The following is a 20793-nucleotide window of genomic DNA, read 5'->3' as shown; positions in this document are numbered from 1 at the left end:
AAATGTGTTTTTTTCTCAAAAATATTAATAATCTCAAAAATAATAGTAACAACATTTGTACTTGCTTTACAGTGACAAAGAGAAGCTCATCTGGTAAATCAAGTCACCTGCATTACAACTCTGAGGCAAGATGATGGTTTCCATTCAGGAAGCCATGTGCGCTCTAGATAATAAAGCTTATTATGAGCCATCTATAAACAAACAACTGTCTGGAGACATACCATATACTGCTTTCCTGAACTTACCATAATTGTGGGGCTGGTTCCCACTCACAACTGAGGTGGCAGCACCTTCCTCCAACTGTTGGATTTTTTCTGATAAAAGGAGGTTTTCCTCCAGCACTCTGACCAGTTTTTGCTTCAAACTTTCCTTTGGACCAGTAAAATACAAAGACATTAAGAATCTGAAATTCTAAGGAGTGCTTTTAGAAGACAGAGAATTTTCCCTCTGTTTAGTGATAAAGCTGTTTAGTTCACCAGCTTGAGTGCAGGGTCACTGGCTTGAGTGTGAGATCATAGGCATGACCCCATAGTTGCTGGCTTGAAGCCCAAGATTGCTGGCTTGAGCAAGGGGTCACTCACCCTGTTGTAGCAGGATAGCATCTCTCTTTCTCACTAGGATTTCAATTCATTGGTAAAAGTGCAGCAAACCAATTTATCATATGGAGTTGCAATTTTTCCTGTGATTTATCCACTACTCATGCAGAACAAGTGGTTGTTCTGACAAGAGGCTAACATTTTGAATCATCTATCTAAAGTTTGTAGAAACTGAACTTGATGTCTGAAAATCCTCTAATGTTAGGAAAAGGGGAAAGAAGACTTAAGGATATGAGTCCCTTCCTCCTCTCCCAGAGCCGGTAGCCTAATGCTCTAGGACTGGCCCCTGGCTCAGGGCTCGCTGCTCCATCAGAAGAGGAGGAAAAACAATCCCAGAGACATTTACCTTCCCTCATCAGAATCAAACCAAGACCTTCGAAGCCATGATCCTAAATATTTTCACTCAAGGGCCTTTTTTTTCTTTTTCCATTTTAAGTCTTTCTTTATGTTTGGGTGAGGGCAAGGATTAAGGCGTCATCCCTGTAGAACCTCTGAGTTGTCCTTGTCCTAGCAAGTTCTGTGTTCCTGATTTGCCCAGAATAACTTTTCTGTATTTGGGTTCAGGAACATCTAGGTTTTCATGGTGCTGATGATGTTTATGGTACAAAGCTATTCTAGTCTTGCTGATCCATCATTTTCTAGGAAGGGAAGAGTGGGAAAGAGTATGAAAGAGGCATACCACATCGTTAGGGACCACCTGCCCAGCCTCCTTCAGTTCCATCTCCCTCCTGCGAAAGGCTTTTGATGCATCTTCAGGATGTGAGCGACACCACTGCTGAGAAGGAGCAGGGACCACCAAAGTCAGAAGCAAATCTCGGGCAGGACCTGCCAAAAATTCAGGGCCAATCTTAAAAGCTAAAGCACAGAATCCCTAGTCAATAACCACCTAACTAGCAGCTCTGTAGGACAAACAAGGTAATCTAATATCTCCTTTTTATAAGAATTTAGTAAGTGGCTGTAAAAGGAGTTTCATGATGGATAAGAAATTATATCCCATGTCCTATGTGGAGAAACAACAGCAGACCCTCCTGAATGTGGGCTCTGTGCTATTCTCCAGTCACCAAGGGGTGGCTCCTGGGGATAATTTTCTACAAAATGAGAGCAATGTGGAAGGAAAGGAATTGGGATAAGATTTCTTCTCTTGTATGTCTCTTTAGAAATTAAAGAGAAAAAAGATTAAGCCTAAATAACTGTTAAGTTTCTACTTTTTACTTAAACTTTTCCCACTACTGAAAGCCCCTTGAATTCTCTCATTAAGCCACAAATAAACACATGGGGGCAACATTTGCAATATAGGTTTTCCTGAAGTTCCTAAAAAAATAAAAAGCAGGCCCTGGCCAGTTGGCTCAGTGGTAGAGCGTCGGCCTGGCGTGCAAGGGGTCCCGGGTTCGATTCTTGGCCAGGGCACACAGGAGAAGCGCCCATCTGCTTCTCCACCCCTCCCCCTCTCCTTCCTCTCTGTCTCTTTCTTCCCCTCCCGCAGCAAGGCTCCATTGGAGCAAAGATGGCCCGGGCGCTGGGGATGGCTCCTTGGCCTCTGCCCCAGGCGCTAGAGTGGCTCTGGTTGCAACAGAGCGATGCCCCAGAGGGGCAGAGCATCTTCCCCTGGTGGGCAGAGCGTCGCCCCCTGGTGGGCATACTGGGTGGATCCCGGTCGGGCGCATGCAGGAGTCTGTCTGACTGTCTCTCCCCGTTTCCAGCTTCGGAAAAGTGCAAAAAAATAAAATAAATAATAAAAAGCAGCTCTATATAGAGTCTAGGTCATTTATTCATTTGAGTTTTTCAAATCATAAATTTCAACAGGCATCTCAGAACTCTAATGATCAAACCCAGTTTCTACTGTATTTATTACTGGCACTTTCCCAAGGATCATAAAATCCTTTTTAACTATTAACATGGCCATGCTGTATTTTACATATCTCACTACTCTACATATTATCCAAAGATACAAAAAAAAAAAAAAAAAAAAAAAAAAAAAGGTACATGACGGAAGAGTGCAGATAAATAAAGAGGAAGAAGACTGAGAAAAATGCAGATTTTTAAATTACTATGTTCTTGAGAAATTTTGGTAAGTGATCACAAGAACAGTTTTCCTCATAGAACAGAAACAAGGTCAGAGCCTTGCTCCCGGAGCTAAGAGCACTCACCCAGAAACTTCTTGTTGAGGAGGAGGGAGCCGGAGCCAGACCAGTGCTTATCCACCAGCTCCAGGAGCTGTCTGAGGACAGTGGCCACATGGGAGGTTCTGGCAGAGATCTGGGGATTGTGGTTTCCTGGCAAACCATGCAAACTGCCCAGGTCACTAGAGAGAGGCTCAAGAAAAAAACAACACAAAAACCCAACCATTTGTCATTCTTACACAATAAGGGAAGTAAGAGTCTGGACAATTAAAGTGTTAACATGTAAAAAAAAAAAAGGAAAAGGAAAAACAAGATGATGTCATCTTTCAGTTAAGTTTAAATATTAATGTCCAAGGCAAATACAGTAATATATTCAAGGATAATTTCCAAGGCTACAGTATCTTCTATCATAATTTTCTGCGATGATTTTCAGAAGAAAAAAAATGTTTTGACACCTACATCAATGGCTCAATATATTATGCTATGTAATATGGAAAGATTAAATTGCAGAACATCTTTTAAAAGTTACTATATCGCCTGACCAGGCGGTGGCGCAGTGGATAGAGCATCGGACTGGGATGCGGAAGGACCCAGGTTCAAGACCCTGAGGTCGCCAGCTTGAGCTCGGGCTCATCTGGCTTGAGCAAAGCTCACCAGCTTGGACCCAAGGTTGCTGGCTCGAGCAAGGGGTTACTTGGACTACTGAAGGCCCACGGTCAAGGCACATATGAGAAAACAATCAATGAACAACTAAGGGGTCGCAACGGAAAACTGATGATTGATGCTTCTCATCTCTCTCGGTTCCTGTCTGTCCCTATCTATCCCTCTCTCTGACTCTCTCTCTCTAACCCTGTTAAAAAAGAAAAGAAAAAAAAATTTACTATATCACAAAATAAAATAGGGAGTAATTTAATAAAAATTATAACTCATGATAAGCATATATTTAGTATATTAATATATACTAAATAGCCTATAACATTTTAAATGTTAAATGTTATTGTGGGACCCAATACTAAAGATAAGTTTTATTCAGTAAGAGTCATCTATGCATTTAGATAGATAGATCTGTTTAGTAAAATTCACAATTGTTTTTTATTAATTCAGAGATGAGTAAATAAATATATAGATATATAGCAGAAGGATTTAAAAAATTGTGGATTTTACTGGACAGATCTATCAATCTTTTCTGTAAGGTCTTATGGACTTCAAGAAAGCTAATATATATTAAAAACAGCCAAAGTATTTCTCAATATTTGGCTCTTTTTCATATAAAAGCTATAGATGATTAATTAGCTAATGCTGTTGTATCTGACAGCTGTAAAGCTGAACACCAAAGACAGTGATATTTATGACTTGAGTTACACGTGTGGCCTATGATTAACAGGGAAAGGCATTACAAATGGGATAAACATTTATTCAGCAGCTCTGTACTGAGCACTGACCATGTACATTGAAAGTTCTGTATAGGCCCTGGCCGGTTGGCTCAGTGGTAGAGTGTTGGCCTGGCATGCAGGAGTCCTGGGTTCGATTCCCGGCCAGGGCACACAGAATAAGCGCCCATCTGCTTCTCCACCCCTCCCCCTCTCCTTCCTCTGTCTCTCTCTTCCCCTCCCGCAGCCAAGGCTCCATTGGAGCAAAGTTGGCCTGGGTGCTGAGGATGGCTCTATGGCCTCTGCCTCAGGTGCTAGAATGGCTCTGGTTGCAACAGAGCAATGCCCCAGATGGGTGGAGCATTGCCCCCTGGTGGGCATGCTGGGTGGATCCCGGTTGGGCACATGCGATAGTCTGTCTGACTGCCTCCCTGTTTCCAACTTCACAAAAATACAAAAAAAAAGAAAGTTCTGTATAAGGACTGTGAACAAATAAAGAGGTAAAAAGTGAGGTGCTTTAAGAAATTAACAACTTGATGGGGGAGAAAAATTACAGAAAGTTTGGTTATACCACAAGACCACTTTAGAGGAACTTGTCAAAAATGAGTATTTATTGTCCTTGGTTTTTCATATATTTGTACTTCTGTGGGTGTATCTTGGAAATATATATGCCTTTACAGATTTTCTTTCATTTATCACAATGTAGTGAGAATTGGGAATAATTTTTATAAACTTTGGCATAATTTTGCTGATTTTTCTGAGTGTTAATTTTCAGCAAATTATGCTTCATGGCTTTTCAAAATAAATTTTTTATAACTTGCCTATGATTCTAAAGTCAGTGGTAAAAAATAAACTTTCTAATAACAAATTTATGTTGTTTAATTTTGTGTATCATGGAATTATTATTAATAACTTAAATTTTTTAATGATTGATTTTAGAGACACAGAGAGAGGAAGAGAGGAAGAGAGAGGGAAGTATTCATTTTCTTGTTCCACTTAGTTGAGCTTCTCATATGTGCCCTGACCGAGGCTCAAACCTGCAACCTTGGTGTTTTGAAATGATGCTCCAACTGAGCTAACTGGTCGGGGCTTTTAAAATGCTCTTTTTAGCAATTTTCTGATTTATACCTTTCTAGAAACTTAACAGTGTATTTCTTTTATATTTACATCTTAGTAGTTCTTTTAGAACTTTTCATGTAAAGAAAAATAATATCTAAGAGGAAAAAAGAAATGTGAGTTTTTAAGATTGTCCAGAAAAGAGTACTGAGATTAAGCTATTTTAACAATATATATGACATAGAGGTGAAAATTTTTCCTAGAATATGTCTTATTATTATAGTATCCCAAATATCCAATGTGTTCCTATACCTTCACCCTAAATACATATATTGTCTGGAAAAATAGGTATCCAGTGGCTGAAAGTGGAAAAAAGGAAACAAAAAAGCTAAGAAAGTATTGCAAGATTGCCCCCTTTGGCGTGCAAAAGTTATAGCCACCTCTGAAGTTTTGAAAACTGAATAGAAAGTATTTAAAGAGTTAAAAAAAAAAATCAAACCTGTAAACCCATGCCAATGTATTAAAAGATTTTCCTCAACTGAAAAATAAGTAATTAGAAATAGTTGTTCTTTACTAAATCCCCCGCTTCCTATAGGACAGTATATGATTAAATAATAAATGATTCACACCTGACTAGGCGGTGATGCAGTGGATAGAGCGTCAGACTGGGATGCAGAAGGACCCAGGTTTGAGACCCTGAGGTCGCCAGCTTGAGCGTGGGCTTATCTAGTTTGAGCAAAAGCTCATCAGCTTGGACCCAAGGTCGCTACTCGAGCAAGGGGTTACTCGGTCTGCTGAAGGCCCGCGGTCAAGGCACATATGAGAAAGCAATCAATGAACAACTAAGATGTCACAACAAAAAACTGATGACTGATGCTTCTCATCTCTCTCCGTTTCTGTCTGTCTGTCCCTGTCTATCCCTCTCTCTGACTCTCTCTCTGTCTCTGTAAAAAAAAAAAAAAAAATTAAAATAAATAAATAAATAAATAAATAAATGATTCACATGACAAAGGAGCATGGATTCCAGGAAAGAAAGCGATCAGAGAGCCGAGGTTTCTTAAAATAAAGAGAAAAAAGGTTCATGATGGAAGTAGGGCCTGGAGAAGAATTAATACTCAAACAGACGAGAATACAAGGCATTCTCTACAGATGATGTATGCAAAGGCAGTGACAAAAACTTAGTTACCGAATAAAAACTGAAAAATAAGAAAGTTCTATAGTACAACACTATCATACTATTATTTTATAAAGTAAATTATATTTTATTTGAGGGAATGGTTCTCAATTTGTTGTTCATTCTCTGAGCCACTCTCAGCTAAAAATACCTTGGATAAATCTAATTCTTCTGCTTGCTTCTACTTAGGAAATAAATTGGAATAATTTTAATTTCTAGACAGAAAAGCAATGCTTTTAAAAGAAAGGTTTCAAGCAAGTCAGTTAATTGTTGCCAAAGCAAATGTGTAAACATAATAAACATCAGTGCTACAGAGTTTACTCTTCAGCCAAGCCTGAGCCTCTGAATTCTTTCCTGTGGTAAACTCTGCCACTTGTTATTATCAAAGTACTTCCCACCATGTTTATGCTCGGGAAATACAGTCTCCCTGTGGCGAAAGTGAAGAAATGTGGCAGAAGGGGAATGACTTGCCCAAGGGCAGAATAATCACAGGCTTTGGCCTGGCAGTATTAACCAATGGCCTCTGAAAATTCCTTTAAATACCTAGCACTCTTGATCAGAACCCCACTCCCCCAAGAACCCCATTCTGGTCTCTCATCTGAGATGTTTCATTCACAAGCACAAATAAGCCAACACTTGCCTCGCTGCCTGCAGCATCTCTGAACCCTTTGGATTCAGTGTGGCAAGGATATTGTCCTTCCGTTTGAATCCTCTCCTTGATGGGCTCAAGGACCTCTTAGTCAAACTCTCTCTGTTTTCTGAAGTCCCAGTAGGCAGCTGCAGCGTGCGTAGAGAGTCTCCCAGGACAGAGTTGTTATGAAAAGAACCATGTGCTGCAGTTAAATCCCCGAGGCTTGTGGATAATTGTTGTTCTACATTGACCAGCAGAGCAGGGTCACTGTTGAAATGGGTTGTGGCATACAGATCTGTGAAGGAAATAGGCTGGGAGATGAACCTGCTCTTCAACTCGATCTTGTCTCACTTTTATCCTTAACCCATCAAGGGTCAGAATCTCCCTAGTTTATACCTTAATTCTCTGGATCCTTTCTTTCTTCCTCCACCTGACAAAACCCCAACTCCAGTTAAATCCAACTATCCACGTACTCCAGGCCTACCTACACCAGTGGAAAGTGGCTGGAGAACAGCATGCATCTCCTCATTATCTTCACTTTAATTCATGACCACGATTTTAACTGGGCCTTTGTACTGCCCAGCTGTCTTAATACATTACTCTAGTCAATTTGCTTTGCTGTCCTCTGAGATGACCAGTTCACATCTCTTTTCTCCTCAAACCTCCAACACCTTCTCCTCCTTCCTCACTTTCAAGTGCTGGTCTCTATTTCCCTGAAAACACAAAGGCAATCAAAGGAAACATCTATGTGATTCCACCACTAAATCTATTTATTTATGTATTTGTACGCATAACTTCTCTGAATTCCTTTTTGTTATAATAGATGAACTGTCTATATTTCATCTAAGGCCAGCCTCTCCACCGATGGACTGGATTCCATCTCCTCTGCACTATCTAAGGATTTTTTTTCATTGTAATTTTCCCTTTTCTCTCCTGCATCATCAATTTTCCCTCTACTGGATCATCTCCATCATTATTTCCTTGATTTCAACATCCTCCCAGCTACAGTTGCATGTCTCTGCTCCCCTTCTCTGAAAACTCCTTGAGGGGGTTATATATATTCGGTAACTCTATTGCCTCTCTTCCGATTCTTTCTCGAATTCACTTCAGTAAGGCTTTTATTAACCATGGGTCTCCTGAAGCTGCTCACTAATGCATTGCCAAATACCATAATCAAGTCTCAGTCCCAGGCTCACAACCTCTCTGTTAAAGTCATCTGACCCAATATCCATCACTCCCTCCTCCTTGAAAGGTGTTCTTCACGTGGCTTTCAGGACACTGCTCCCTCTTGGCCTTTCTTCCTTCTCCCTTGCTGGCTGCTTCTTTCTTGCTCTCCATGCTGGTTTCTCTCTACCTACTGGACTTCTAATTGTTGAAGGGCTCAAGATTAGTCCTCAGATCTCTTTTCTATGTTTACTCCTTAAGTGAGATCCTATCCAGTCTCAGTTTTAATGCCATCCATGCACTTTTAATTCCCTGAACTCAAGACTAATATGTCTAATTATCAAATTGGCATCTCTGAGAAGTTTTAATAGGCACCTCAAATTTACTATGTCTAAGACAAAATTCTTTATATCTACCCTAAAACCTGTTTGTCCCACTCTTCTCCATCTTAATAAATAAATCCATTCTCCAATTATTCAGACTCAAGACCTGGGAGTCATCTCGACCTTCTTTCTCTCACATTTCATTCTCAATCTATCAGAAAACCATGGGGTGTTATCTTCAGAACATATTCAGAATCAATACATACCACTTCCACCACTAGACAACCTCTTAAATGGTTTTCTGAATTTCTACCATTGCTCCCAATTTTCTATTCTCAACCCAGAAGCCACAGTGATTCTGTTAGGTCACGTCACTCCTCTACTACAAACTCTCCAATGTCTTCTTATCTCCCCCAGAATAAAAGTCTGCCTACCTGCTTCCTCTATATACAGTACTTCACTTTGCTCACTCTGCTGCAGCCATACTGGCCTCCTTGTTGTTTTTGAACACGCGAAGCATGTTCCATCTTTAGAAACTTTGCACTTTCCATTTCCACTGTCTAGAAAGTTCTTCCCTATGGAAGTTATCCACATAGCTTATACTCTCATCTCATTTGAATTTCTACTTTTATTATTTGCATCAGAGAACTTTTCCCTGACCATTCTGTTTAAAACATAACCCCCCCCTCTTTATCACAGTCTATACCTTTACATTATTTGTCTTCACGACACTTATCATAACCTTACATACATTTTTATGCTAACTTGTTTATCATCTGTCTTATCTTCTTTAGAATGGAAGTTCCATGAAAGTGGAGACTTTTTTTATTATGGTAAAATATATATGTAACTTTATTTTTACTTGCTACTTTATCTGCAGAGCTAGAACATTATCTGGCACATAGTAGGTATTTAATAAATTTTGATTAGTATATTAATAACTAAATAACACTTACCCTGAAACTAGCTTTTTCTGAAAAAGTAACTCAGAATAGAAGTGACTGTGACCAGAGAAGACTAGATGATACTAAAATTGGTCCTGGGTTGCTATTTAACTAAAATAACATATATGAAACTCACACGTCTACAATATATTTCCATAATATATCTCACATTTCTCTAATATATCGATCAGGTTAAACTCATTCTCTGAAGATTTCTGGAGGTCCCATGGACCACTGGAAACTCTGAAATACAATTGAAGTAATGCTAATGCAATTTAAGAAATGTTAATTCCAAAATTTCCAGTTATACCTTCCATTTCTATGCCTATGAAAAAGGCCTATAAACTGACAGGAAGCTATTACCTGAACTAAGTTTCAAAAGCCTTCCAGTGTTGGAGTCAGAGTTTGGCAGAGAAGTCATCAGGTCTCCACAGGAATGGGATGTGGTAGCCTTTATGTCATTTGAAGGCTTGATTCTATATTCGTGGTAGTTCTTGTTTCTTTGAGGCCTTTTACCAAGACTTCCATGTAGGGATAGAGTTTGAGAATAATGACTATCATAATTTTCCAGACCAACATCTGAAGGTAACTGATAGGGATGAATCTGGCTAGAATCACCCACATCAAGGCGTTTACCCGATAAGGCATCATGGGTAAGATGATAAGTATCAGGTTTTGGTATCATGTCCTTTTCGGGAGAAGAACCTGAAGACTTATTGTCCACAAAAGATATTCGGTACCCTTCTCTAGCTGTCTTCTCTGGGGATCGGACTGTGGACTGGCAAGGTGAGTAGTGTCTGAATTCTGATCACCACCAAGGGAAAGAAAAAAGAACAAAATATAATGAGAACTCTTCTTGGCCCAGTTAGGGTACTGCTCTATACTGGACATACCTCTATCTATCAGAAAAATTTGTCAGGAAGAGATGGTTTATAATTTTGATAAATGGTAGCATAAAGTGATGAAAGGACTTCTACATGGAATAACAACAAATAACAAAAACATGTTGGATATTATGTAAACAGTAAAGAATCTGTAACATTCTGGAGATAAATTTCATGTCAACTTAATCCCCTAGGAATTTCCTCTTGAGTTTTCTAGATGCTATTTTCATATAAAAATTTTTGATGCACCCATACATGACGTAGTTGTGATCTTATTTATTCAGCCAATGGACAATAGTTGGTAGGTCTATGATTTCATAGACTTCCCACAGTAAAGCTAAGCCCACTCCCACCCCCAGAGGTTCTAGGTTCACACACTGGGAGCCACTATCCTAAGCCAATTAAATAGCAGGTAGTAGCAAAACCTATGACAATTCCTAACCCACTATACAGCATTTTTCTCTGCCTGCTGTATCTGTTATATCCAAAAGGCTCAGAGTGGGACAAGTAGGGCAGTAGACAGAAAGAGAAGTCTTTGTGCTCTTTGGGGCTTTCAGAGCTGCATATGCTTAAGTCTTCTTTAGGAAAGAAAAATACTCTATCTGAGTTAGCCACATTAACTTTAATAAAGTAGGACCAAGTATAGCTCAATAGCATCTATAAGAATATCAGTGTTTCTAATCAAATGTCAAAATAACCTGGAGATGTTTTCTTTGAACATATGTACCCTGATTTATCAATGTCACCCCATTAAAATTAATAATAAATTTATTTTTATTGAAAAAAAATCAATGTTTCACCCAGGGCTAGCCAATACAGTGGGGGAAAGGTTGTAAAATAATATCTTTACATAACAAAGAGACTCTAAGAACAAGTAATGATATTAGATAATTCAGACTATTCCTCTTGTTGAAGATATTTAAAAAGTAGGGTGATATATGTTCTCAAAAGCATAAAAGAGCTAATGAGCTGGTGAGGATTTTCTAGGCCAAACTCTAGGAAACAGCAAGAACTCATATAGGTTAAGTCTAGCACTTAGAGTCACTTTCACCCTAAGGAATTTTAGGGTGACAGGTACAGAAGTTCAAGTCCAGGATCCATCCATGGTGAGGAGTATGACAAACCACGCCACATTCCTGCTCCCCACAACATGCATTAAGGTGAAACCTTGAGCAGGATACAACCTTCAGAGTAAAGGTAAACTGGAACTAAATCAGCCCTTGTACTGACTGGTAATCCAAGTTGCATCATCTGGGTGGTCTATTGAACTCAAGCCTTGAGCTTGGATTAAGGTAATCCCAAACTAATAAAACCCCAAACCCCTGAGGGCCATGTAGAAGGAAATGAAAATCTGATCTGAAAAAGATACTTCATGCAAGACTTTAAATCATTCTTACATATAATTTTTCACATGTAATAGCCAGAAAATAGCCAAAACAAATAAAGAAATGAGACAACACAAATGAGAATGAGTAGAAATAATAGTCAACAAACACTGATAAACTTCAGATATTGGAATTAACAGATGTAGCCTATACAACAGTTATGTTTACTATATTTAAAGAAATATAAAATAAGCTGGAAATATTCTGCTTATAACAAAAGTGACCCAAGGCCCTGGGTGGGTAGTTCAGTTAGTTAGAGCTTTGTCCTGACATTCTGAGATTGTGGGTTCAATCCCAGGTCAGGGCACATACAAGAGTCAACAAGTGACAGCATGAATAAGGGGAACAATGAATCGGTGTTTTTTTCTCTCTCTCTATGTCTATCTCTCTTCCTCTCTCTCTAAAAATCAATTGTAGAAAAAGTGACCCAGCAGATTTGAAAAAGAACCAAATCAAATTTGTAGAACTGAAAAGTAAAGCAATTAAAATTAAGAATGCAGCAGACAGAAGATTAGATACAGCTGAAGAAAATGTTAGTGAACGTAAAGATGGATCAAAAGAATTATCCAGAATGCAGACCAGAACCCTCCCCCAAAAGAAAAAAGAAAACAATGAAAAATATAAAAGAATAAGAAACAAAGAGGACAAAGTGAAAATCTTCAACATATATTTATTTAATCAAGAGTCTCAGAAAGACAAAAAAAAACTGAGACACAAGCAATATTTGAAACATTTTCCAGAACTAATGAGACACAATTCACAGATTCAAGTATAATAAATACCAAACAGGATAAAAAAGAAACCAACATGACAGAGTAAACCTACAGAAAATGAAAGACAAATGAAAAAATCTTAAAAGCAGAGGAAAAAGGATAGGTTATCCTTGCAGGAATGACAGATCTTTGGCTGACTTCTCAAAAGCTACCATAAAAATAGAACACAATGGAATACCTTCAATATTCTGTCCACCTAGAAATTTATACCCAGCAAAAATATCCTTTAATAATGATGATGAAATAGAGGCATTTTTAGACAAATAAAACCTAAAAGAGTTCATTGTCAGTAGATCCATATTAAAGGATATTCTAAAAGATATACTATAAGCTAGAAGAAAATGGTCTCAGAAAGAAATTTGAGATGAAAAAAATAAATGAAGAGGACCTGGCCGGTTGGCTCAGCAGTAGAGCGTCGGCCTGGCATGCAGGAGTCCTGGGTTCAATTCCCGGCCAGGGCACACAGGAGAGGCACCCATTTGCTTCTCCACCCCTCCCCCTCTCCTTCCTCTCTGACTCTCTCTTCCCCTCCCGCAGCGAGGCTCCATTGGAGCATAGATGGCCCAGGCGCTGGGGATGGCTCTGTGGCCTCTGCCTCAGGCGCTAGAATGGCTCTGGACACAACAGAGCAACGCCCCAGAGGGGCAAAGCATTGCCCCCTGGTGGGCATGCCGGGTGGATCCTGGTTGGGCGCATGTGGGAGTCTGACTGACTGTCTCCCCGTTTCTAGCTTCGGAAAAATGAAAAAAAAAAAATGAAGAGCAAACAAAGTAAATAAATTTAAATAAACACTGACTGTATAAAAATATCTTGTGGGTTCTAAAAAATATAGAGAAATAAAATCCTTAATAGTATACATAAATCAGGAGGGATTAAAAGGAGTAAAGTACTATAAGGTATCCATATTATTCAAGAGAAACGTTAAGGTATTGATTAATTTTTAAATTGTGTAAATTAAGAACATGTATTGTAGTAATAGAGGGAAAAAATGGACGAATAAAAACATAATGAATCTAAAAGACGGCAAGAAAGGTAAGAAAAAGAAACAAAGAATAGTCAACCAATACAAAAAGTCAAGAACAAAGAAGTCAGAATATCCATTCTTCAATCAAAAATGACTTACAGATGGCTAAGCATCCAGGGCAGCCTCTAACAAAAGCAGAAAGGAGTTAGCTGTCCACATAGGGCCCTAGGCCTGAGCCATCTCCATCTTCTCCTAAGTCTTATCATATCTAAATTTCTCTAATTAGTGTGGCAAAAAATATTCAGTGTGCAAAATATTTACCATCTTCCTGTTGATTATCACTTGGCATCTCCCTTCTTGCCACTTCCTGCATCCAAAAAAAGTTTGAAAATTTAAGAGGTGAACTTACTAAGACCAGGGATTCAGAATATTTTTTCATTAGTAAGCAGATCCATCCTTTCAGACTAGGGAGAAAGACCTTCAAGCAAAGGTCCAGGTTTAAGCCTATTTTAAAAATTGCCACAACACAAAGAGTTTCCAGAGTTGCTTTGGAGTGGATAAGGAGACTCCTTATAAATAGAAAATATCCTTAGATGGTAAAGGACATACCAGTGAAATACTATATTTTTCCTCATTAGATAACTCAGCATAAAAGTCAAGTGGTGCCACCCTTTCACCTTTACTCTTTCTTTTGAAGAACTCCCATATTTATTTTACCTGCTGGTAAAGCTGAGTATCGACCACAGGAGCTACTGGGAGTTTTAATAGGATGAAAATTAATCTGAGGCATAATAATTTAAGCAAGGATTGATACAAAATAGGAAGCCATCCAGGGTTTGCTTTTTGAAATATTTATTACATTTTTGATAGTTATACAGAGAAAATAATTCCACTTACTATTTCTTTCTATCTTTATAAAGATTTTATTTATTGATTTTACAGAGGTGGGGTGGAACGAGAAGTATGATTGCTTATTGTATGTGCCTTGACCAGGCAAGCCCAGGGTTTCAAATCTGTGACCTTAGCATCCCATGTCTATGCTTTATCCACTGCGCCACCACAGGCCAGGCCCACTTCCTTTTTCTTAAATGAAAAGGATACACAACAAGCCATTCAATTTCCTTTTTTCTTTCACTTCAAGAAGTAATTTCAAAAAAGTTGGGGATGTTAATTTAAAAAGAGCTATTTAACTTTAACTGTGGATTAGAGTGTCCTTCGTCTCCATTTCCTTTAAATCAATACTAAGATATTAAAAATGGCAACTGAGATAGTTTCTAAGTTACTCAAGTATAATTTCCAAAAACAAAGAAACCAACTAAATGCTAATCTGTATTTTTTATAAGATGAAGATATATGCTCAAACTGAAAAAATATTACTAACTTTTTACTAGTACAGTACTGATTACCCAAACCGTGGATTAATCAGAACTTTTGCTTCTTTTTAAATTTTTCCCTCTGTCTGGCTATTTTCAGCAATTTCATTGCTCATAATATATAAAAATGTAGACAAAAGGAGAAGTTGAATATAAAAAAGTCAATTCTATGTTATATTCACTCTTACAAGTAAGTCTTATATAATGATTGTATTCTCCTGCCACCGATTTTTTCACTAAAAACTTATTTCAAAAGTTTCTACCATCTTGAACAATGTCTAATCCCCATTGCCTACAACTTCTATGTCATCTTTTACTGTTAATTTTGTTCCAGTGAAGAGGTAGCATTGGGAAAACCACCCAGGAGGTGTAAGATTCAGAACTTAGAAGGCAGAGGTAGGAAGTATAAGAAGCAAGGTAATAGGAGATGGAGACATTGGATACAGAGGAGACATTTTAAAACAGTCCAAAATTATAACAATTGCATCCCTGTGAGAGGGCCAAAATACCTGGCACAAAATGTGCTAAAGTTATATGTATAAATATATTACACTTGGCCCTGGCTGGCTGGCTCAGTGGTAGAGCATCAGCCTGGAGTGTGGAAGTCCCGGGTTCGATTCCCGGCCAGGGCACACAGGAGAAGCAATCATCTGCTTCTCCACCCTTCCCCCTCTCCTTTCCTTCCTCCTCTCCTTTGTCTTTCTCTTCCCCTCCTGCAGCCAAGGCTCCATTGGAGTAAAATTGGCCCGGGTGCTGAGGATGGCTCCATGGCCTCCGCCTCAAGCGCTAGAATGGCTCCGGTTGCAACAGAGCAATGCTCCAGATGGGCAGAGCATCGCCCCCTGGTGGGCATGCCGGGTGGATCCGGGTCAGGCACATGCAGGATTCTCTCTGCCTACCTGCTTCTTACTTCAGAAAAAACACAAATAAATAAATAAATAAATTACACTTGATAACAAGTTAGTAGGGGAGAGGTCCTCTGCGTTCTGTCCTGCCTTTTCCTTTTAAAGGGTCTAAAATGCCACATCAAAAAAAGTCCTATTATATCTTCAGAAATAACTGAGAGTCCACTGATTTACTAGTGTTAATTACTGACTAGTCAACAGATCAGTAGGAAAGTCAATACATTACCTGTGTCCCCAGTGAGAAAGTTTCTAATTTCTGATCTGGTATACTGTTGCCTTGGGTTGCAGAAGTGCCCATTAGGGAATCCTTTATTTCCCGGTTGGGGAAAGGAATAAATAGTCCTTTGTTTGAGTCTGTGATAAAAGAAAAGGCAGACAATGGAGTACTGAGCAGATGTCAAAGGCAATATGTCTTATGGAAAGATACTAGAAGGGAAGTCACAAGACTGAGAACTAGTTCTGGTGACAAGACTTAGAAACCATGTGTACTTGGGCAAATTGCTTAACCTCTCTGAATCTCTCACTGCACTTGTGAAACAGTGATTATAAAACCTAACTTGCCTATCTCCTGGGGTTGTGGTGAGGTTAAAACAAGATAATGGGTAAGAAATAGCTTCATAAGTTATAAAGTGCTCAGTAGAAATTAGGGAGGCAAATGCTAGGCACATTTCCTAAATGAATAAATAAGGAATGTAGAGACCAATTCAACAATCTCCAGCTACAGAGGGAGATGGCATCACATATGTCCAGGTTTTCATCAACATGCAATGATTTGTCATTTCTTTCTTCTTCTTCCTTTTTAAAAAAATTATTGATTTTACAGAGAGAAGGGGGTGGGGACAAGGAGTATCAACCCATAGTTGCTTCACTTTAGTTGTTCATTAATTGCTTGTACAGACAAGCCCAGGATTTCAAACAGGCGACCTCAATGTCCCAGGTCGATGCTCTATCCACTGCACCACCACAGGCCAGGTTGTGATTTGTCATTTCAAACCAGCCTCTTTCTGACTTGATTTCGCCATTTGAGAAAAGAAAAAGACCTACTTCATAGAGAAGAATGCTAAATGCTTAGGTCTTCCAGTATTTTTTTATCTATGATTAGTGAAGCAACTTTAAATATAAGAAGGAAAAACAAACAAGCAAAGTTTCCTGACCACTTTGGAAACTTATTAAAAACAGATAGTTAGGATTTCTATTCAACTACAACACTTTTACAAAACTCTGCACATTCTTGATAAATGCTTACTATTTGTAGAATTCTGGGATTTGAACTTTCCTGGGGAAATGTGGATAAAAATATATATTTTTTTGTTTAGGGAGGTTTTGTCCCTAGCAGGATTGTGTAAAAATTAAGATAGTTTCAAAAACTTAGGCAAACAGTTTGCTCTTCTACTAGTTCTCATTTGCAGGCTCTGGCAACAGAAAGCTACCAGAAGCCAGATCAGTTGAGAATGAAGAGTGAATAAACCCAGCATTGGAAAATCCAGCACCTCAATCCATTTGGGGTTTTAAAAAATGCTCTCTGCTTCTGAGTTGCCTTCTGGGACTGAAATGTCTTACTATGACAGCACAACATGCTCTTCCACTATTGTACATGACCAAACTACTTTTCTCAAAGTGACATGGCTCTCTAAGTTTATGTACTCTGGTTCCTATAATAGTAGTAACATGGGGGGAGGGGAGGTGAAGCAGAAATTGCTGGTTTTAACCTGATTCTTTTTTTTTTTTTTTTTTTTTTTTACAGAGAGAGAGTCAGAGAGAGGGATAGACAGGGACAGACAGGAACGGAGAGAGATGAGAAGCATCAGTCATTAGTTTTTCGTTGCGCATTGCGACACCTTAGTTGTTCATTGACTGCTTTTTCATATGTGCCTTGACCGCAGGCCTTCAGCAGGCCGAGTAACCCCTTGCTTGAGCCAGAGACCTTGGGTCCAAGCTGGTGAGCTTTTGCTCAAACCAGATGAGCCCGCACTCAAGCTGGTGACCTTGGGGTCTTGAACCTGGGTCCTCGGCATCCCAGTCCGACGCTCTATCCACTGCGCCATTGCCTGGTCAGGCTTAACCTGATTCTTAGTAGAAAGTGTGAATGGTTACTAAGCTATGATTTTGGATTCAGAGCTCCTCTTACCCTTATCCTACAGAACAACACTTACACTTACTTCCCAGGTGTCCAAGGCATTGCTCCATCTTGGTTTTCCTCCTACCGCACTAAGAGTCTTTTCTAGATTTACTGGTTCTTTTTCTTTCAACCTTCATCTTGGTTCAAGCAAATCTCACTAGGTCTAAACTCTTTGCTGAATGCTGTCATACATTCTCTTTGGTTTCAGCTGTCACCAAAAGTTGGATGACTCTAAATTTATTAACTATGATCATCTGATGATGTCTAGACCTAAATTTCTTTGACTACCACCCCACCAAAGAGTGCCTCATGGATAACTAAAAAGTCAGTACTTTCTAAACAAATTCATTATCTCTGGTTCTGCTGAGGGCCCCCACCTCCACACCCAATCTGCATGTCAGTATTGGCATTATTGCTCACCCAGTCCCCCAAGATAGAAACTTGTTTTTGGACTCATCTCAGATCTTAAGCAATTACCAAGTTCTATAGAATCACTTTTTTTTTTTTTTAATTTATTTTTTTACAGAGACAGAGAGAGAGAGGGATAAACAGGGGCAGACAGACAGGAATGGAGACAGATGAGAAGCATCAATCATTAGTTTTTCGTTGCGCATTGCGACTTCTTAGTTGTTCATTGATTGCTTTCTCATATATGCCTTGACCACGGGCCTTCAGCAGACTGAGTAACCCCTTGCTGGAGCCAGCGACCCTGGGTCTAAGCTGGTGAGCTTTTTGCTCAAGCCAGATGAGCCCGCACTCAAGCTGGCGATCTCGGGGTCTCGAACCTGGGTCCTTCCAAATCCCAGTCCAACGCTCTATCCACTGCGCTACCGCCTGGTCAGGCAGAATCACTTTTTTTTGTGGAGGGGAAATCTTTATTTTAATTGAGATATAATTCACCCATTTACCATAAATAATTCAGTGACTTTTAGTGCATTCACAAAGTGATGCAACCATCACTACTATCTCATTTCATCACCCTAAAAGAAACCAAATTAGCTGTCACTCTCAATTTTTTCATCCCCAACAGCCCCTGTCAACTACCAGGATACTTTCTGCCCCTAAGGATTTGATGTTCTGGACTTTTCATATAAATGGAGTAATACAATATTTGATCTTTAGTTTTGGGTTTCTGCCACTTAACATGATATTTTCAAGATACACATTGTACCATGTACTTTGTTTCTTTGTAGGCTGAATAATATGCCTTATATGAATACAACATATTTTGTTTATCCATTCATTAGCTCAGGGGTCCAGAACCTATGGCTCATGAGCCAGATATGGCTCCTTTGATGGCTGCATCTGGCTCACAGACAAATCTTTAATAAAAATAATAATAACATTAAAAATATAAAACATTCTCATGTATTACAATCCATTCATTTCCTACCGCTCATGTTCATGGTTGCGGGTGGCTGGAGCCAATCACAGCTGTCCTCCGGGACAACACCAAATTTTTATTGGATGATGAGTATTGTACACGGGTTGTTCGTTGTATGGCTCTCATGTAATTACATTTTAAAATATTTGGCGTTCATGGCTCTCTCAGCCAAAAAGGTTCCCAACCCCTGCACTAGCTGATGGAATTTTTTAGTATAATACCTCTTTCATGCCTACACAAGTCTTTGTGTGGACATATATTCTCTTTTTTCTTGAATATATACCTAAAAGTAGAGTTTCTGGGTCAAATGATAACTCTACGTTTAACTTTTTGAAAAACTGCAAAACTTTTTCAAAGAAACTATACCATTTATTTTTCTACCAAAAATATGTGAGGGTTCCAATTTCTCCACATCTTTGCCATCCACATCTGTATCATCACTTGTTATCTGTTCTTTTGATGCTAGCCATCCTAGTGAGTGTGAGTGGTATCTTCTTGTGGTTTTGATTTGCATTTTCCTGATAGCTAATAATGTTGAACATCTTTCATGTGCTTGTTGGCTAGTTGCGTATCTCTTTTGGAGAAATGTCTATTTGATCCTTTCTCCATTTTTCAATTGGTTGTTTGTCTTTTTGTTATTGAGTTATAAAAGTTATTTATATAGAATGGATACTAGACCCTTGCCAGATATATAACTTGCAAATATATTTTCCCATTCTATAAGTTGTGTTTTTACTTTCTTGATAGTGTCCTTTGAAGCACAAAAGTTTTTAATTTTATGAAGTTTTATTCATCTATTTTTCCTTTAGTTGTTATACTTTTGGTGTCATATCCAAGATATAGACTCATTTCTAAAAAAGAAAAACTGATTTGCTTTGCTGCCATTATGACTAAACATGTCATTTACCACAATTGGGAGAAAAATCAGGAAAAAGAAGGAATTTTGCATTTTGAGGTAGGTTTTCTTTTCTTGTCTTATACTTAAACTTACTTTCTTCTTTTTCTTCAATCCCACCAACCACAATGCCCTCATCCTCCTTTCAGGCCATCTAATGCTCTGCAGCCTTTAAGGGCTGATGGATTTGTTTCTACATCTTCCCCAAACCTTTCCCTCCGCTCCTAGCACACAACATGGTTCTGTAGCATGAACCCATTGCATTAGTGTTTCTTCAATATCCTCATAAACTCTCAGAATATGAATCCAGTTAGAGAAACTTCAATTTAAGAGGCTCAATATATAAAAAGATATATTAAGAAGCAGATTATATTGGACGATAGTAGCAGTTTCTTACAAGACTAAGTACTTGGATATTTACCCAAAGGAGTTGAAAACCTATGTACACACAAACACCTGCACATGGATGTTTATAGCAGCTTTTTTCATAATTGCCAAAACTTTGAAACAATCTAGATGTCCTTCAGTAGGTGAATGAATAAATGTGGTACAACCAGACAACGGAACATTATTCATCACTAAAAAGAAAGGAGCTATCAAGCCATGAAAAATACAAAGAAACCTTAAGTGCATATTGCTAAGTAAAAGAAGCCAATCTAGGCCCTGGCCGGTTGGCTCAGCGGTAGAGCGTCGGCCTGGCGTGTGGGGGACCCGGGTTCGATTCCCGGCCAGG

At 38.9% G+C, this 20793-nt stretch overlaps 1 protein-coding gene across 1 annotated transcript in view; it reads right to left on the bottom strand.

The window, feature by feature from the left end:
• The window catches only part of LRRC36 (leucine rich repeat containing 36), a 35584-nt gene that overhangs the window by 7239 nt on the left and 7552 nt on the right, over window positions 1-20793 (bottom strand). Inside the window, 8 exon segments of the mRNA XM_066348804.1 lie at window positions 246-369; window positions 1276-1421; window positions 2744-2909; window positions 6957-6988; window positions 6991-7242; window positions 9742-10182; window positions 13706-13751; window positions 15889-16016. Coding sequence (XP_066204901.1) covers window positions 246-369; window positions 1276-1421; window positions 2744-2909; window positions 6957-6988; window positions 6991-7242; window positions 9742-10182; window positions 13706-13751; window positions 15889-16016 — 1335 coding nt within the window.

This window comes from Saccopteryx leptura, chromosome 9, assembly GCF_036850995.1.
Source record: "Saccopteryx leptura isolate mSacLep1 chromosome 9, mSacLep1_pri_phased_curated, whole genome shotgun sequence".
Taxonomy (NCBI): domain Eukaryota; kingdom Metazoa; phylum Chordata; class Mammalia; order Chiroptera; family Emballonuridae; genus Saccopteryx; species Saccopteryx leptura.
This window is presented reverse-complemented; position numbering and strand designations above follow the sequence as displayed.